Source organism: Anomaloglossus baeobatrachus, chromosome 2, assembly GCF_048569485.1.
Source record: "Anomaloglossus baeobatrachus isolate aAnoBae1 chromosome 2, aAnoBae1.hap1, whole genome shotgun sequence".
Lineage (NCBI taxonomy): Eukaryota > Metazoa > Chordata > Amphibia > Anura > Aromobatidae > Anomaloglossus > Anomaloglossus baeobatrachus.
In genome coordinates, this window is record NC_134354.1 from 690,575,376 (window position 1) to 690,594,180 (window position 18,805).

An 18,805-nucleotide genomic window follows, 5' to 3' on the forward strand; every position below is an offset into this window, starting at 1 on the left:
GCGTTTTAGTTTTTTGCTCCTTTTCTTCCGAGAGCCGTAACTTTTTTATTATTCCGTCAATCTTGCCATATGAGGGCTTGTTTTTTGCGGGACGAGTTGTACTTTTAAATGAAACCATAGGTTTTACCATATATTGTACTGGAAAACAGCAAAAAAATTCCAAGTGTGGAAAAACTGCAAAAAAAGTGTGATCGCACAATAGTTTTTGGGATGTTTTATTCACCGTGTTCACTATATGATAAAACTGATGTATCTATGTGATGCCTCAGGTCGGTGTGAGTTTGTAGACACCAAACATGTATAGGTTTACTTGTATCTAAGGGGTTAAAAAAAATTCACAAGTTTGTCCAATAAAAGTGGCGCACGTTTTGCGCCATTTTCCGAAACACGTAGCGTTCTTATTTTTTGGGGATCTATGGCTCAGTGATGGCTTATTTTTTGCGTCTCGAGCTGACGTTTATAATGGTACCATTTTTGCGCAGATGCTACGTTTTGATCGCCTGTTATTGCATTTTGCGTAAAACTTGCGGCGACCAAAAAATGTAATTTTGGCGTTTGGAATTTTTTTGCCACTACGCTGTTTGCCAATCAGATAAATTGATTTTATATTTTGATAGATCGGGCATTTCTGAACGCGACAATACGAAATATGTGTATATTTATTTATTTTTTAACCCTTTAATTTTCAATGGGGGGAAAGGGGGGTGATTTGAACTTTTAGGTTATTTTTATTTTTTTAAAACTTTTTATTTTACTTTTTTTTTTTATTTTACTAGTCCCCCTAGGGGGCTATAGCGATTAGCAATCCGATCGCTATTATCTATCTGCTGATCACAGCAATACAGCTGTAAACAGCAGATTCAGTCACTTTGTTTTTCCCTCTGCTCTCGGCCGAGGGAAAACGAAAGTGAAACCTCGTAGCTGCAGGCGTCATCACATGACCCTGTGCTACGATGGCAACCACCGATAGTCACGTGATAACACACGTGACCTCCGGTGGGGGCGGCGGTAAGTAAAAAACATGGCCGCGCGCATTTAGATCTTGCTGCCAGACTTTGGCAGCAAGATTTAAGGGGTAAATGGCCGCGGGTGGAAGCGATTCCACCCGCGGCTAGCAGGCACACGTCAGCTGTTGAAAACACCTGATATGTGTGCCGATCCACACCGCCTGCCCGTGGCAGGGGGCGGGGCTTAAAGGGACACTATCCTGGACGGATAGATCCGTCCAAGGTCGTGAAGGGGTTAATGCCTGCAGATCGGACTAAACAGAGGTATCAAGGAGCCTCAGCAATCTGCACTGGAGCTATACACCCACATCCTTTAAAGCACCACACTAGCGTGTTTTTTTGTTTTTGTTTTTACTATTTCAACATTTGAGATATGCTTTAATTGTATTTACCCTGCCCAGTCTTATCCTCACCTCCTGCCGTCTTCATCCGTTTCTAGCATCGCTCTGGTCGGTCTTCTGTAGTTTGTGACCTGACAACTGCTCCAGTGTTGCATGCAGCGAATAAGTCACAACTCAATACAAAGTCTATGAGAGCTTCATTCTGGCTGTCATAGACTTGTATTAAAAGCTTGTGATGCAACTTTCAAAGTCTATGAGAGCATCAATCTGGCTCTCGTAGACTTGTATTGAGAGCTTGTGACGTAACTTAACTTCCGACCAGTCAGACGTTACAAGCTCAATATGGTACAGCGGGACTGGAAAAAAATAAAAATAAAAAAAACACAAAAACTCTGGAGTGGTGCTTTAAAAACAAGACTGTCTGCAAAATTGCTTCATATTTTAATTTTAGATACGTTAGTGAAAACATAAAAAATGGCTGCCACGTGACACACTCCTAGTACTAATGGAAAAGATTTCATACCACCACCATCACTGTGAATTAAGTACATACCACAGAAACTTGCTTCTCCAAAAGTATGAAATTCGCCTCCAGAAACTTGCCCAAACCAAGAACAGTGTCTGCGCCGTGCGTCGCTGTATGTGAGGTATTCTTGAGTTGGTCGTCTAAACATGAGACTGTAAACTGACAGCATTCACCCAGAGCCTGGCACTGCCATCCATCGCCCCCCTCAATGGTCTCTGCCATCTGCCTCAAATACTTCTTAATGTCAGAAGACTTCCTGCCCTCATGAATGTCAATGGTAAAGTGTAAAAGCGCTAGTGCAGACCGGCAGCACCCAGCAGACTCCTTTAGACGAGTAGCCTCTCGCTGGACGACCTCTTTGGCCTGGACGTAGCAGCCGCTTTTACAAAGCACGCGAATCCTCTCTAATGTCATTTCCACCAAGGTGCACGCCCATGTATGGGTTAATCTGTCACATGTCTGTAGAGGTTTAATTAACAGGTTCTCAAGGCTTTCGCTAAGGAAACGGGCGTCACTTTGGCTGCAAGATTTTCCTTTGGCATCAAAAGCCAAGGTTGCACATTTGGTGTGCCGAGATATTGTAATGGGAGCGTCGCCATGTGAACTGGACATTTCCATCAACATGAGGAACCGCAAAGCATGGAATCTGAGGCCTAGGGTCTCCCGGTTGTACGGAGCGGCCCCCGACTTCTGCTCTCCGGACACTTTCCACAAACACTGGAAGCTGCTTTTGGCCACAATAGTGAAGTCACCGCCGGCTTGTTGCTCTGAAGGGCAGTTTGTGAGGTAGGAATAGAGGAGATCCGAGAGCTGGGCGCAGGCCTGGTAAGAGGAGTCATGCCCCGACACATTCTTCAGAAGGTGAAATAAGATCTTCTCCAAATAGAAAGGTGTTCGCTGCGGGCTGGACACACAAAAGCCCCGACTTCCCAGCTCCACCAAGGGCAGCAAGCTTTGCAGATGTGGTGCACTGCAGGTGGCCTCTCCGGCCCAGTGGTTACAGGCCCGCAGCAGGCGATCACACACTAAGCGCTGGTCTGATGGCTGATCTGGACGGGACAGATCGCAGGGGACATCCGTCATACAAGACTGAAAGGCAAGAAATTGCGTATTAGTATCATCCGTATACAGCAGGCAGAAAACTAACCAGGCAATAAATGGCAGATATAGCACTGAGCACATCCTCAGCAGAAGAAACAAGCAGCTATTACAGGGGAATAATAATAATCATAATAATCATATTAGCAAATACCTCCAATTAGAAACGTAGTATAGTTCTCCTATGTCGCTTACCTCAAGTTAAGGGCATTGCAGGACCTTAGGTAACCATGGTTATGACCACTCATAGTCACAGCCAGTTAGTTGCTAGTGGTCATAATCATGGATAGCCAAGACCCTGCAATGCCCTGAACATGAGTTAAGAGACCTAGTGAATCAGAACTATACTACATTTCTAATTGGAGATATTTGCCATTATTATTATTACTACACCTACTACATATTGGGATAGGATCTTGGAGATGGGAATACCTCTTTAAAAGGCTCCTCAGACTACTCCAGAAAAGTAATCTCCGATCTATGACTCTCCGTCTATTGCCAGACTACAACTCCCAGCATGCCCAGACTGCACATCACTGGGGGGGGGGGGGAAAGAGTGCGTCTTATAGTCCGAAAAATACGGTATGCATTTCCCTTTTCGTATTGAATTACTGAAATAAAGTAACTTTTTGATGATATTCTCATTTATTGAGATGCACTTGTACTTATGCTCCTTTACAATCCATTCCTATGGGTTCAGCTGCAGCTTGAACTATAAATTGCTCATTTTAATATCAGATGGGAAACCTTTCGATAAGTATTGTACACCTACTCGGACATTGATTTTTAAAGTAAGTCCACCAGCCTCATCCAGGATAAAATTATTTATAATGTGTGTAGTGTATACTGTAAAATCTGGGAGCAGATTTGCTTAAAGGGTGGTTGCCTGGTAAAAACTAGTTATCCACAGCATAGATCACCTGCTGATCGTCAGGGGTCCGACCGCTGGGATCTGCACCAATTATCTGAATCAGGAGCTCTTATCCCAATTAAAATGGAGCAGCAGTACAGATGCTCGGCCGCTGCTCCCCTTGTGCTCTATGGGGCTGCAGAGCACCTTGCCTTTTCAAGCAGCCCCATAGAGAATGATGGGAGCCGTGATCGGGAGTCTGACCTGCTGCTCTATTTTATAATAGGAATAAGTTCCCTGTTCTATTGATTGGTACGAATCCAGCAATTAGGGTATCGTCAGACACTAGCGATGCTCCAGCGATCCCACCAGTGATCTGACCTGGTCAGGATAGCTGGTGCGTCGCTACATGGTCGCTGGTGAGCTGTCAATCAGGCAGATCTCACCAGTGACTAGCCCCCAGCGACGCGTGGAAGCGATGCAGCGCTTGGTAACTAAGGTATATATCGGGTAACCAAGCGCTTGGTTACCCGATATTTACCTTGGTTACCAGCGCACACCGCTTAGCGCTGGCTCCCTACACTCATAGCCAGAGTACACATCGGGTTAATAAGCAAACCGCTTTGATTATTTACCCGATGTGTACTCTGGCTACGTGTGCAGGGAGCAGGGAGCCGGCACTGGCAGCGTGAGAGCGGCGTACGCTAGTAACCAAGGTAAATATCGGGTAACCAAACAAAGCACTTTGCTTTGTTACCCGATATTTAACTTGGTTACAGCTTACCGCAGGCTGCCAGAAGCCGGCTCCCTGCACATTCAGATCGTTGCTCTCTCGCTGTCAAACACAGCGATGTGTGCTTCACAGCGGGAGAGCAACGTCCAAAAAAAAATGAACCAGAACAGTGTGTAACGATCAACGATTTCACAGCAGGGGCCATATTGCTGCTCAGTGTCACACACAGCGAGATCGCTGATGAGGTCACTGCTGCGTCACAAAAACCGTGACTCAGCAGCGATCTCGCTATGTGAGAAGTACCCCTTAGACACTCAATGATCAGTAAATATCAGCAATCCTGCAGGAGTGATATCCAGAGAAAAAAGGCAAAAATACTGGACAGCAGCTTCGCTCAGGATGCATGCTCAGGAAAATCAATCACACATTTTTACATCTGTGGGAGATAGCAGTACATATGGCCAGCTTTACCAGAACATTTAAGGTGGCTTTACACACTGCAACATCGCAAACGACATCGCTGTAACGTCACCGATTTTGTGACGTTATAGCGACCTGGCCCCTGCTGTGAAGTTGCTTATCGCTACAAATCGTTCAGGACCATTCTTTGGTCCTTTGTTTCCCGCTGTGCAGCAAAGTCTCAGTGTGTAAAGGGGACTTAAACTGGAAACGAGTGATGTGTCACAATATCTGTCAACCACTATTCTCTGTCAGTCGGTCTCTCCCTCTCGGTCCGTCACCATCTCTGTCCCTCTCTCACAGTCAGTCGGTCGTTTTCCCCTCCTCTCTCACACTCACCGATCCCCGGCGCTGCACGGCGTTCACACTGCTGCGGCGGCTTTTACTATTTTGAAAAAGCCAGCCGCTCATTAAACAATTTCGGATTCCCTACTTTCCCCGCCCACAGGCGCCTATGATTGGTTGCAGTGAGACACGCCCCCACGCTGAGTGACAGGTGTCTCACTGCACCCAATCACAGCAGCCGGTGGGCGGGTCTATGCTGTGTAGTGAAATAAATAATTAAATAATTTTAAAAAAACGGCGTGCGGTCCCCCCCAATTTTAATACCAGCCAGATAAAGCCATACGGCTGAAGGCTGGTATTCTCAGGATGTGGAGCCCCACGTTAAGGGGAGCCCCCCAGCCTAACAATATCAGTCAGCAGCCGCCTAGAATTGCTGCATACATTATATGCGACAGTTCTGGAACTGTACCCAGCTCTTCCAGATTTGCCCTGGTGCGTTGGCAAATCGGGGTAATAAGGAGTTATTGGCAGCCCATAGCTGCCAATAAGTCCTAGATTAATCATGTCAGGCGTCTCCCCGAGATACCTTCCATGATTAATCTGTAAATTACAGTAAATAAACACACACACACACTGAAAAATCCTTTATTAGAAATTAAAAAAAAAAAAAAAAAAAAAAAAAAAAACACAAATTCCCTCATCACCAATTTAATCAGCCCCAAAAAGCCCTCCATGTCCGGCGTAATCCACGGACCTCCAGCGTCGCTTCCAGCTGTGCTGCATGGAGGTGACAGGAGCAGCAGAAGACACCACCGTTCCTGTCACCTCCACGCAGCAACTGAGGTCAGTAGCGCGATCTGCTGAGGTGTCACTGAGGTTACCCGCTGTCACTGGATCCAGCGGTGGATGCAGCGGTGGCCGCGGGTAACCTCAGTGACAGCTCAGCTGATCGCGCTACTCACCGCCGCTCCGGTCAGCTCCACGCAGCAACTGAGGTGAGTAGCGCGATCAGCTGAGCTGTCACTGAGGTTACCCGCGGCCACCGCTGGATCCAGTGACAGCAGGTAACCTCAGTGACAGCTCAGCTGATCGCGCTACTCACCTCAGTTGCTGCGTGGAGCTGACAGGAGCGGCGGTGTCTTCTGCTGCTCCTGTCACCTCCATGCAGCACAGCTGGAAGCGACGCTGGAGGTCCGTGGATTACGCCGGACAAGGAGGGCTTTTTGGGGCTGATTAAATTGGTGATGAGGGAATGTGTTTGTGTTTTTTATTTCTAATAAATGATTTTTTCAGTTGTGTGTGTTTATTTACTGTAATTTACACATTAATCATGGAAGGTTTCTCGGGGAGACGCCTGACATGATTAATCTAGGACTTATTGGCAGCTATGGGCTGCCAATAACTCCTTATTACCTCGATTTGCCAACGCACCAGGGCAAATCGGGAAGAGCCGGGTACAGTCCCAGAACTGTCGCATATAATGCATGTGGCAATTCTGGGCGGCTGCTGACTGATAGTTAGGCTGGGGGGCTCCCCATAACGTAGAGCTCCCCATCCTGAGAATACCAGCCTTCAGCCGTATGGCTTTATCTGGCTGGTATTAAAATTGGGGGGGACCGCACGCCGGTTTTTTTAATTATTTATTTCACTGCACAGTATAGACACGCCCACCGGCTGCTGTGATTGGGTGCAGTGAGACACCTGTCACTCAGCGTGGGGGCGTGTCTCACTGCAACCAATCATAGGCGCCTGTGGGCAGGGAAAGCAGGGAATACGAGATTGTTTAATGAGCGGCCGGCTTTTTCAAAATAGTAAAAGCCGCCGCAGCAGTGTGAATGCCGTGCAGCGCCGCGCCGGAGATCGGGGATCGGTGAGTATGAGAGAGGAGGGGAAAATGACCGACAGACTGTGAGAGAGAGGGACAGAGATAGTGACGGACCGACAGAGAGAATAGAGACCGAGAGGGAGAGACTGACTGACAGAGAATAGTGATTGACAGATATTGTGACACATCACTCGTTTCCAGTGTTTGACTAGCTAGGTCGTTCTGCAGGTCCGGATCGCTGTTGCGTCGTTGGCCAGGTTTGCCTGTTTGACAGCTCACCAGACTCACCAGAGACTTTGTAGCGATCCCGGCCAGGTTGGGATCGCTGAAAGTCTCAGTGTGTAAAGGGGCCTTTACACTGATGAGTTATCCTCACGGTAGGTTATCAATTGAAGATCGGTAGGGGTCCAAGACCCCCACTGTCAGCCCTTATCACCTCCAGTGACAGCTGGATGTAAATGGAGTGAACACAGCGGTTCCGTACATTGTTTAGCGGCTGCTGCTGGATAATGTGCATCAGCTCCTACTAACAAGAGTTACAGCAGTGGATACTAAAGTGTACGGGACCCGGGCCGGACAACCTCGGTGTACTGACCCCCCCGGCTTCATCTAGGCAAAAACGTAAATTGTCTAAATATCCCCTGTCTTCAGAAAGAGGGCCTTTACAAGATGGCGCCCGGCGCAGACAGCAGTGGCCTGGAAGGAGAAGGTTCTCCAGACGTCTCCTGCGCTCCGGTCCTTACCTTTAGCTCTGCTCGCAGTTTCCTCACAGCCTCCGGTGAGGAGGTCAGCTGGATAAAGTCCGCAGCTCTATAGGCCTTCATCTTGGCTGCATCCATGTGCCTGTGAGGAAAAGAAATAACAGGAGGTGAACACAAGTATACAGCACGGCCTGGCCTACAGCGGATGTGGAAAGATTTGCCGCTATCAATTCCTCATGACAAACCTGCCGGTAATACGCCGTGTATGCATTCAGCTTGGGGGTATCAGAGCGGATCCCCTTCAACATATGAAAAAAATAACTAGACGCTTCCCATTTCTATTATGTCCTGTTCATATGTTCACGTTTTTTAGCATTTTTTTCTGTTTCAAGTTGTAAAAATCTTCTGATGAGGGGAGGGAAAAAAAATAATTGTATGTCACTTTGTAGAGATGCAAAAGGCCCAAAAGGTGCAGCATGGTAGTGACTGCGCTGCCGAGAAGTAAGGAAAGACAATGCACGGAATCCCGATGAAGGGCAGTTTATGGCTCAACGCGTTTTGAAGTGGTCACCAAAGCACCAAGGTGAGCACAGATTATGCACCACACCCGTATATGTGTGATAAGGCCCTGTTTGCGCAGCTTTCCACTTTTATAGCGGCTCCAAATGGCATCTGCTGCAAAGTAGGCCTCATTCAATTAAAACGCTAAAAACTTTAGGAAAAAGTCTTCAACATAGTTCAGAAAAGGAAAACCTCCCCACAAAAAGTGTGATCTTGAGGCGGTCTATACTAGAAAACACATTGTTTTAACAACCTTAAAAGGGAACCGGTCACCAGATTTTTCACTGTTAAACTAAAAAAAAAAAAAGTGTCACCTTCTGCAGCTCCTGGGCTGCGTTCTATGAAGGTGCACCTTGGCCCTGACTCCCCTTCCAGACCCCAAAAATAACTTTATAAAACATCAGTGCCACGTATACTAATTACATGTGTGGCTTAGATAGGCGGGCTCTTTTTCGGCTCATGTCCCCCCTCCTGCCGCTGTTCGCCATCTTCCTTACTTGATTGACATGATGACGCCTCCATAATCATCTTCATTGCTCTTTCAACTCTCGCGCCTGTGCAGTTATGTCGGCTCGTGCAGGCGCAGTTCGATCTGCCATATCGCGGGCAGAGCAGAAAACATGGCTGCGCACGCCGGTGAGCTAAATGCGCAGGCACGAGATTATGGTCGGCGTTGTGCATGACCTCACCAGCATCATCCTCGTACCAGACCATAATCTCCCACCTGCGCATTTAGCTCACTGGCGCGAAGAGAGGACAGCTGTTTTCTGCTCGACCCGCGATCTGGCAGAGCGAACGGAGCCTGCGCGAGCCAACATAACTGCACAGGCGCGAGATTTGAAAGAACAACGTGGATGATGACGGAGGAGGCATCACGTCAATCAAGAAAGGAGGACGGCGAACAGCGGCAGGAGGGGGGACAGGAGCAGAAAATGAGCACGCCCATCTGATCCACACAGGTAAAAGTAGGTTCACATTTCCGTCAATTTGTATCAGTCACAATCCGCTGCTCTGGTAAACAACGGAATCCGTTTTGCGGATTCCGTTGTTCCCATAGACTTGTATGAGTGGCGGATTGTGAATGATGACGCTGCGTTGCATCCTCCGCCCGACTGGTCAGTCATGGAACAACTGACCGTTGGGTGGCAGGAACGCAGAGTAATGTTTTTTGAGCAGCGCAATCCTCTCTCTGGCTTCCTGCACACGTAATCAGGGTACACATCGGGTTACTAAAGCAAAGTGCTTTGTTTAGTTACCCGATATGTACCCTAGCTACGTGTGCAAGGAGCCCGACACTTCCTCGCTTGGACACACACACACACACACACACACACGGACGTCCTCAGCGCCATGGCCCCGCTCTTCGCCCCCGCCCACATTCTCAGCGGCCGAGCGATCAGCTGATCGCCTGACAGCTGTGAGCGATCAGCTGATCGCCTGACAGCTGTGAGCGATCAGCTGATCGCCTGACAGCTGTGAGCGATCAGCTGATCGCCTGACAGCTGTGAGCGATCAGCTGATCGCCTGACAGCTGTGAGCGATCAGCTGATCGCTCTCATTAGCCGGCCGCCGGGAGATCATCTGTTCGCTCTCAAAAGCCGGCTAGCTATTCTGAACGATCAGCTGATCGCTCTCTTTTACAACGGAGTCCAACAATGAATTCTAAGGCTACTTTCACACTTTCGTTGAACGGCTTCCGTTGGTATCCGCAGCCTTGAGGAATTACGGTAACCGTTGCAGGAAACAAAGAATTTTGTTTACTTACCGTAAATTCTTTTTCTTATAGTTCCGACATGGGAGACCCAGACCACGGGTGTATAGCTTCTGCCTCCGGAGGACACACAAAGTACTACACTAAAAAGTGTAGCTCCTCCCTCCGAGCATATACACCCCGTGGATAACCAAATATAGCCAGTTTAGTGCAAAAACGGAAGGAGGACATCCACCCACAAGTAGAGATAGAGTACAACCCGGAATAACCGGAACCTCTGTCTACAACAACAGCCGGTGAAAACACACGGAACAAGAACTGCAAACAGGCAACAGGGAGGGTGCTGGTCTCCCATGTCGGAACTATAAGAAAAATAATTTACGGTAAGTAAACAAAATTCTCTTTTTCTTCATCGTTCCTTATGGGAGACCCAGACCATGGGACGTCTCAAAGCAGTCCATGGGTGGGAAATAAACAGAAAACTGAGAAGTAGGCAAAACCTAACTTCACAAATGGGCGACAGCCGCCTGAAGGATGCGTCTGCCCAAGCTCGCATCTGCCGAAGCATGAGCATGCACTTGGTAGTGCTTCGAAAAGGTGTGCAGACTAGACCAAGTGGCAGCCTGACAGACCTGCTGAGCCGTAGCCTGGTGCCTGAAAGCCCAAGAGGCACCGACAGCTCTGGTCGAGTGTGCCTTGATCCCCGGCGGGGGAGGCACCTGAGTACATTGGTAGGCATCGGATATGGCCGACCTAATCCAACGAGCTAGGGTCGGTTTAGAAGCCGAGAGACCCTTGCGCTGACCAGTGGTCAGCACAAAGAGAGAGGTGCACTGCCTAAGAGCAGCGGTGCGTGACACATAGATCCGGAGCGCCCGCACCAGATCCAGAGTATGCAACGCTTTCTCAAAGCGATGCACAGGAGCCGGACAAAGGGAAGGCAATGAAATGTCCTGGTTAAGGTGGAAAGGAGACACCACCTTAGGAAGAAAGTCCGGAGTCGGACGGAGAACCACCTTGTCTTGGTGAAAAACCAAAAAAGGTGACTCCGAAGAGAGCGCAGCCAAATCAGAGACTCTCCTGAGAGAAGTTATGGCCACTAGAAAGACCACTTTCTGTGAAAGTCGAAACAAAGAAACCTCCCTAAGAGGCTCAAAGGGGGGTTTCTGTAAGGCCGTGAGGACCAGATTAAGGTCCCAGGGATCCAAAGGCCGCCGATAAGGAGGAATGATGTGAGATGCGCCCTGCATGAAGGTGCGCACCTGGGCCAGTCGGGCGATACGCCGCTGGAACAACACAGAGCCGAGACCTGTCCCTTGAGGGAATTGAGGGATAGTCCTAGCTGCAGACCGGACTGTAGAAAAGACAGGATGGTCGACAAGGAAAAAGGCCAAGGAGCATGGCCGGAAGAACGACACCAGGACAGGAAAATTCTCCAAGTCCTGTGGTAAATCCTGGCCGAGGAAGACTTCCGAGCCGGAGTCATAGTGGAGATGACCTCGGAAGGGATGCCTGAAGCCGTCAAGATCCAGGACTCAAGAGCCACGCCGTCAATCTGAGAGCCGCAGAATTCTGGCGGAAAAACGGACCTTGTGAGAGAAGGTCTGGGCGATCCGGAAGATGCCACGGCACCTCTACGGACAGACGGAGCAGGTCTGGGTACCAAGCTCGCCTGGGCCAGTCTGGAGCAATGATTATGACCCGACGGCCCTCCATTCTGATCTTGCGCAGGACTCTGGGCAAGAGAGCTAGAGGGGGAAACACGTAGGCCAGACGGAATTGGGACCAATCCTGAACCAGCGCGTCCGCTGCCAAGGCCTGAGGATCGTGGGAGCGAGCCACGTAAACCGGGACCTTGTTGTTGTGCCGGGATGCCATGAGATCCACTTCCGGAGTGCCCCACTTGCGGCAGATTGACCGGAACACTGCCGGATGCAGGGCCCACTCGCCGCTGTCCACGGTTTGACGGCTGAGATAATCTGCCTCCCAGTTTTCTACGCCTGGGATGTGGACTGCGGATGTGGTGGACTTGGAGTCCTCCGTCCACTGAAGGATACATTGAACCTCCAACATTGCTAGGCGGCTGCGAGTCCCGCCCAGGTGATTGATGTAGGCAACTGCTGTCGCGTTGTCTGACTGGACTCGAATGTGCTTGCCCAACAACAGGTGGTGAAAGGCTACGAGAGCTAGGAGCACCGCTCTGATTTCCAGCACATTGATCGAGAGGGCTGATTCGGACGGAGTCCAAGTGCCCTGTGCTTGGTGGTGGAGAAACACTGCTCCCCAGCCGGATAGACTGGCATCCGTGGTGAGAATCACCCAGGAAGGGATCAGAAAGGAGCGTCCCTGGGATAGAGAGAGGGGCCGAAGCCACCACTGAAGAGAGCTCCTGGTCTGTGGTGACAGAGCCACTAGCCTGTGCAAGGAAGAGGTTCGCTTGTCCCAACAGCGGAGAATGTCCAGCTGCAGGGGACGCAGATGGAACTGGGCAAAGGGAACCGCTTCCATTGATGCCACCATCTGACCCAGCACCTGCATGAGGTGCCTGATGGAATGACGCCGGGGCCTCAACAGAGAGCGCACCGCCAGATGGAGGGACTGCTGTTTGACTAAGGGCAGCTTCACAAGTGCCGGCAGAGTCTCGAATTGCATCCCTAGGTACGTAAGTTTCTGGGTCGGGATCAGAGTGGACTTGGGCAGATTGACAAGCCACCCGAATTGAACAAGCGTGGCGAGAGTGAGCAAGACACTCCGCTGACAGTCTGCACTGGATGAAGCCTTGACTAGAAGGTCGTCCAGGTAAGGAATCACTGCCAACCCCTGGAGGTGCAGAACCGCAACCACTGCTGCCATGACCTTGGTGAATACTCGAGGGTCCGTGGTAACCCGAAGGGGAGAGCCACGAATTGGAAATGTTCCTCTCTAATTGCAAAACGTAGCCAACGCTGGTGAGAAACTGCAATTGGCACATGCAAATAGGCATCTCTGATGTCGATGGATGCAAGAAAATCTCCTTGGGTCATTGAGGCAATGACTGATCGCAGAGATTCCATGCGAAAGTGCCGCACCTGAACATGCTTGTTGAGAAGCTTGAGATCCAGGATGGGCCGGAAGGAACCGTCCTTCTTGGGGACTAGGAAGAGATTTGAGTAGAAACCTCTGAACCGTTCCCGGGCGGGAACCGGTACAATTACTCCGTTGGCCTGCAAGGATGCCACGGCCTGAGAGAAGGCGGCGGCCTTGGAGCAGGGGGGAGTGGACAGAAAAAAGAGAATTTTGTTTACTTACCGTAAATTCTTTTTCTTATAGTTCCGTCATGGGAGACCCAAACCATGGGTGTATGCTACTGCCCCCGGAGGACACACAAAGTTACTACACTGAAAAACGTGTAGCTCCTCCCTCCTAGCATATACACCCCCTGCCAGCCAGATCTAGCCAGTTTGGTGCAAAAGCTGAAGGAGGACATCCACCCACAAGAAGAGACAGAGTAAAATCCGGAAGAACCGGAACCTCAGTCTACAACAATAACAGCCGGTGAAGACACACGGAACAAGAAACTTGCCAATAGGCAATAGGGAGGGTGCTGGGTCTCCCATGACGGAACTATAAGAAAAAGAATTTACGGTAAGTAAACAAAATTCTCTTTTTCTTTATCGTTCCTTATGGGAGACCCAAACCATGGGACGTTCAAAAGCAGTCCATGGGTGGGAATAACCAGACAACTGAGAAGCAGGCAAACCTAACTTCACAAATGGGCGATAGACGCCGGAAAAAAGCGTCTGCCGAGCCCACGTCTGCCAAGCATGAGCATGCCTTGGAAAGTGCTTCGAAAAAGTATGCAGACTAATTCGAGCTGCAGAGTGACAGACCTACTGGGCCGTAACCTGGTGCCTGAAAGCCCAAGAAAAAAAGGCGCCAACAGGTCTGACTAAATGTGCTCTGATTCCCGATGGGGAAGGCACTTGAGTACACTTGTAGGTCTCAGAAATGGCTGCCCCAGCCAACGATCAGGGTCGGCTTAGATGCCGAGAGACCGCTACGCTGACGAACAGTCAGCACCAGAGAGGTGCACCGCCTAATAACGGCGGTGCGAGACACATAGATCCGGAGCGCCCGCACCAGATCTAGGATATGCAACGCTTCCTTAAGCGATGAACAGGAGCCGGACAAAAGGAAGGCAGGAAAATTGCCCCGAATAAGGTGGAAGCAGTAACCGCCTTAGGGAAAAAGTCCGGAGTCGGATGAAGACCACCTTGTCTTGATGCAAAGACCAAAAAAAGGGGGTGACTCCGAGGGAGTGCAGCCAGAACTCTCTGGCGGGAAATCATAGCCACTAGAAAGAGTACTTTCTGTGAAAGACACAACAAAGAAACCTCCCGAAGATGGCGCAAGGGGGGTTTCCGGGAACCGGGAGGACCGGATTAAGGTCCGAGGTCTCCATAGGCCGCCGGAAGGCGGAATGATGTGAGATGCGCCCTTAAAGGAGCGCACCGGAGCCAGCCGGACGATTCGCCGCTGGCACATACTGACAGAGCCGAGACCTGTCCCTTAAGAGGGATAGTCCTAGCTGTAGACCGGACTGTGGAAGGGACAGGAGGGTCGGCAAGGCCAAAAAAGGTCAAAGGACACTTTGGAGCTCGAGTCATAGTGGAGATGACTTCAGGAAGGATATCAGAAGTCGCTAAGATCCAGGACTCAAGAGCTACGCCGTCATTCTGAGAATCCAGAATTCTGACGGGGAAAAACGGACCTCTTGAGAAAAGGTCTGAACGGTCCGGAAGATGCGAAGGCAACCCAACGGACAGAAGGAGCAGGTCAGAGTACGAAGCCTGCTTGGGTCAGTCTGCCAGGCGGCTGAGCGTCCCGCCTGGAAGCTGGTGTAGGAAAACGCTGTCACGTTGTCCGACTGGACTCGAATGTGCCTAGCCGCCCACAGATGGTGAAGGCTTAGAGGGCAAGAAATACAGCCCTGAATTCCAGCACATTGATCCAGAGGGCTGATTCGGACAGAGTCCAAGCGCCCTGCGCTCCACGGTGGAGATATACTGCTCCCAAGGCGGATAAGCTAGCATCCTGGTGAGGATCACCCGGAACGGGCCAGAAAAGGAGCGCCCCTGAGACAGAGTGGCCGAAGCCACCACTGAAACGAGCCCCTGGTCGGTGGCGAAGCCACCACCCCGTGGGAGGAGTGAGTTCGCTTGTACAGCGGAAAACATCCAGTCTCAGAGGACGCAGGAAAAGCTGGGCAAGGAACCGCTTCCATTGACGCCCTGAGAACCTCTGGTTCGAGGTCAGAGTGGACTTGGGCAGAAAGACAAGCCACCCGATAGGTCAGAGTGGCGAGAGTGAACGAAGCACTCTGCTAAGAGTCAGCACTGGATGAAAACCCAACAAGAAGGCCGTCCAGGGCCAAAGATCACTGCCAAACCCTAGGGGGGCAGGACCCTGATCACAGCTGCCCCACTGAGGATACTCGAGGGGCCTTGGCTAACCCCAAGGGAAGAGCCACGATTGGACCACTCCGATTGTCAAAACGCAGTCAACGCTGGTGTGAAACTGAAAAAAACACACGGAACAAAAGCAAGAATCGATGTGAAAACGCCACACCTGGCTATGCTTGAAAAGCTAAAGATCCAGGTCGAAAGGCACCACCCTCTTCGGGGAAAAATCTCAGAACCGTTCCCAGACGGGAACCGGTACAATTACTCCATTGGCCTGCTAGAAATGCCACGGCCTGTGAGAAGGCGGCGGCCTTGGAGCAGGGAGGAGATAACAGAGAAAAACGGTTTGGCGGGTGGACAGAAGTCCATCCTGTAGCCAAGGGAGATAAAGTCTCGCCCCCACTGAACGGAGACGTGTGAGAACCCTACGTCGCCAGTGAAGAGAGCCTGCCACCGACCAAGGAGGTTGTTGGCGTGGCTAAATAGCTCGGAGGAAGCTGACTCAGTGACAGCATCTCCTGCGGCCTTCTGAAGACGCAGCTTCGAGCTATTTGGTTGTATGGACCTAGGCTGAGCTAGAGGACGATCAGATGGAGGAACGGAAACCACCGAAACCTCGACTGATTCCTGTCCTGGACAGGTTCCCTGGTTTAGGTTTGTGGCAAGGAAGAACACTTCCCGCCATAGCTTCCTTAATTTCACTCAGTTGGTTCCGAGGAAACTGGTCCCACCAAGTGGGAGCCCAGCAGGAAACCTCCATAGAGGCATCTGCCTTCCAAATCCGAAGCCACAGAAGCCTGCGGATAGCGAGGAAGGTAGCCCAGATCACCGCCGTGCGGCGTCCAGCATGGCAGACCCGGTATAGGATGAAAGAACTGAAGTCTGTAAGTTCAGGCAACCGTTTTGGCATAGAGTCCCTGTGAGAGGATGCATCTCCTCCAGAGAAGCAGAGAAGGTACAAAAAAACCGCACTGCTGTAAGCTGAGGGGAACAAAGCTCCTGCCGTCCCCATCCCGACTGGGCCCAAAGGACAACCAGGCGGACCGCAGAACCGTAAGTGAGGAGCCATCAGGCACTGACATAACGGCCCGGACTGAGCCACCTGAGGTGAATGAGCCCACTACTTGACCACCGTTGGTGGACAGGGGAAATCCAGTCCTCAGAATCACGCTTCATGGGAAGCGATCAGAGCGGACCCTGGGCTGGTCACAGGGGCCTGAAAACTGGAGAGGTTAAGGAACACACGTTGTGTACACCTAGATAAGGTAACACCGGCGGATTGAGGTCCAGTACAAAATTAATGTACCGTAGGATCCATATAGAGGTGCCGTCCGCCACTGATACAACTACCCGGCTGAAAAGTCTAGACACCGGAGTGGCTACCCTTGGCGGATGAGTACACTCCTTGACCACCTCAGATGGGAGGGGGAGACAGGCAGCAGAACTCCGCTGTGGGGTCTGCAGGATAGGCTGTGGGCTTGGACGCAGCGGGCTGAAAACTGGAGTGGTGAAAGAACACACTCCTCGTCATGTTAAAAGCATACTGATGCATTTCTGCCAGCGGGGAACACTTCCCTGATCAGGCGGATGGAGGTCCAGTACAAGAATAATGGACGTAATCCAATCATTCACATCTGCGTCACCAATGGACGGATCGTCCGAGCCCGTGGTAGAGACATCCTCCTCGTCCAGCGAGTCAGCTCGTATCGGAGCTGCGGGACGGGGAGGACAGGGGACCCTGCGTCTCCCTGTCAGGAGGACGGGGTCTGAGTCCAGGAGAGTCCCTTGTGAGCTTTGCTGAGCGAAGCAGAAAACGCCCTAAGAAGGGGGCTGCATGCTCAGCAGATGCCGGGACAGCCGACCCCTGGAATAGGATTCCTACGGGGGTCAGCCACCGAACAGCAGCTGGAGGGACCATTAATGAGCTCCCATGTGTTATGAGCTCGGGATAGCCGTACGAGACTACCTGCAGTGGATCATAAAAAACAGCCTGCAGTCTCGCTCTGTGACATGCTGCAGAGGTGGGGGCTCTGTCTAGAATACCCAAGACAGAGGTTCAGCCTGGGAAGAATCCCGGCTGAGGCATCTTGCCACTATCCACCGCATAAGAACCGTTACAGTGTGTCGGTTCAGGCATATAAGGTTACATGCAGAACATGTAGTGTACAGCCTTGCTGCTAGAGTGAGACATGCTGCTGAGGAGGAGATTCTATGATAAAGAATTAACTCCTTCAGAATGCACTGAGAGTGAATAAAAGTGCACAACCAGAGGTTGTGACTTATCAGGCCGCTATTATGTGTGCCCTCCAGATTCCAAGCCTGGACCCCCAGCCATATATCCACTCCCTCTGCACTGCAGAGCAGCCAGCGCCGACCAGACTACTGAGACGCTGAGAAAATGGCGCCATGAGGGGGGGGGGGGCGGGGGTTAACCCAGAAGCGGGAATCGGAGGGCGCAGGAGATGTACAGGGGAGGGAATCATCTCATCAGATATGAGTGTCCTCCCCTGTGCAGAGCGGCCATGGGCGGCTCTGCAGCGTCCCCCTGCATGCTGACATGCAGGGGAACGAAAACGAAACTAGGCCGCGGCTGAAGCCGGGGCCTAGAGTTATACATGCGGCCGAGAATCAGGCAACATCGGCGCGGTTCCCAGTAAAAAACCGTGGAACCGGCCGGAAACACAGTAAAAGCAGCATTATCAAGCATCACTGTCCCCCACATTAAAAGTGCCCCACATTGCAGAAAAGGACCCTCTGAATAACGTCTCTATACTTAGCTTTGAGACGCAGGGTCCAGTCCCTGGTGGGGTGGGGGTCCAGTGCTCCTTCCAGCAGGGTCCTGCACAAGGGCTGCGGATGGAGGCCGGTCTCCTGCAAGGCAGAGAGAACCGTGTTGGCTCCCACTTCAAGCCAGAGCCCCAGCATGGGATGGTGAAGGAGCGCGGCATGAAGGGCTCCTGCCCTGAATCAACCTTAACAGCACTGCCGCCAGGGGAGTGTGAAGGGACATGCCGGGAGTCCAGTGGACCCGCTTTTCTTCCAAATCTTTAGAAAAAAATGAAAAATCAAAGAGAATGCATGTGTGTGTGTGATTCCTCCTGACACAAAGCAAAAAACTGGCTAGATCTGGCTGGCAGGGGGTGTATATGCTAGGAGGGAGGAGCTACACGTTTTTCAGTGTAGTAACTTTGTGTGTCCTCCGGGGGCAGTAGCATACACCCATGGTTTGGGTCTCCCATAAGGAACGATAAAGAAAAATCTGTTTGG

The 18,805-nt window shown here is 50.9% G+C and overlaps 1 protein-coding gene across 1 annotated transcript in view; it reads right to left on the reverse strand.

The window, feature by feature from the left end:
- The window catches only part of ESPL1 (extra spindle pole bodies like 1, separase), a 196,879-nt gene that overhangs the window by 170,837 nt on the left and 7,237 nt on the right, over positions 1–18,805 (reverse strand). The window contains exons 2-3 of the mRNA XM_075337218.1: positions 7,868–7,967; positions 1,902–2,963 (exon numbers count right to left, since the gene is read on the reverse strand). Coding sequence (XP_075193333.1) covers positions 1,902–2,963; positions 7,868–7,963 — 1,158 coding nt within the window. The 5' untranslated portion in view covers positions 7,964–7,967. The remainder of the gene's footprint in view (positions 1–1,901; positions 2,964–7,867; positions 7,968–18,805) is intronic.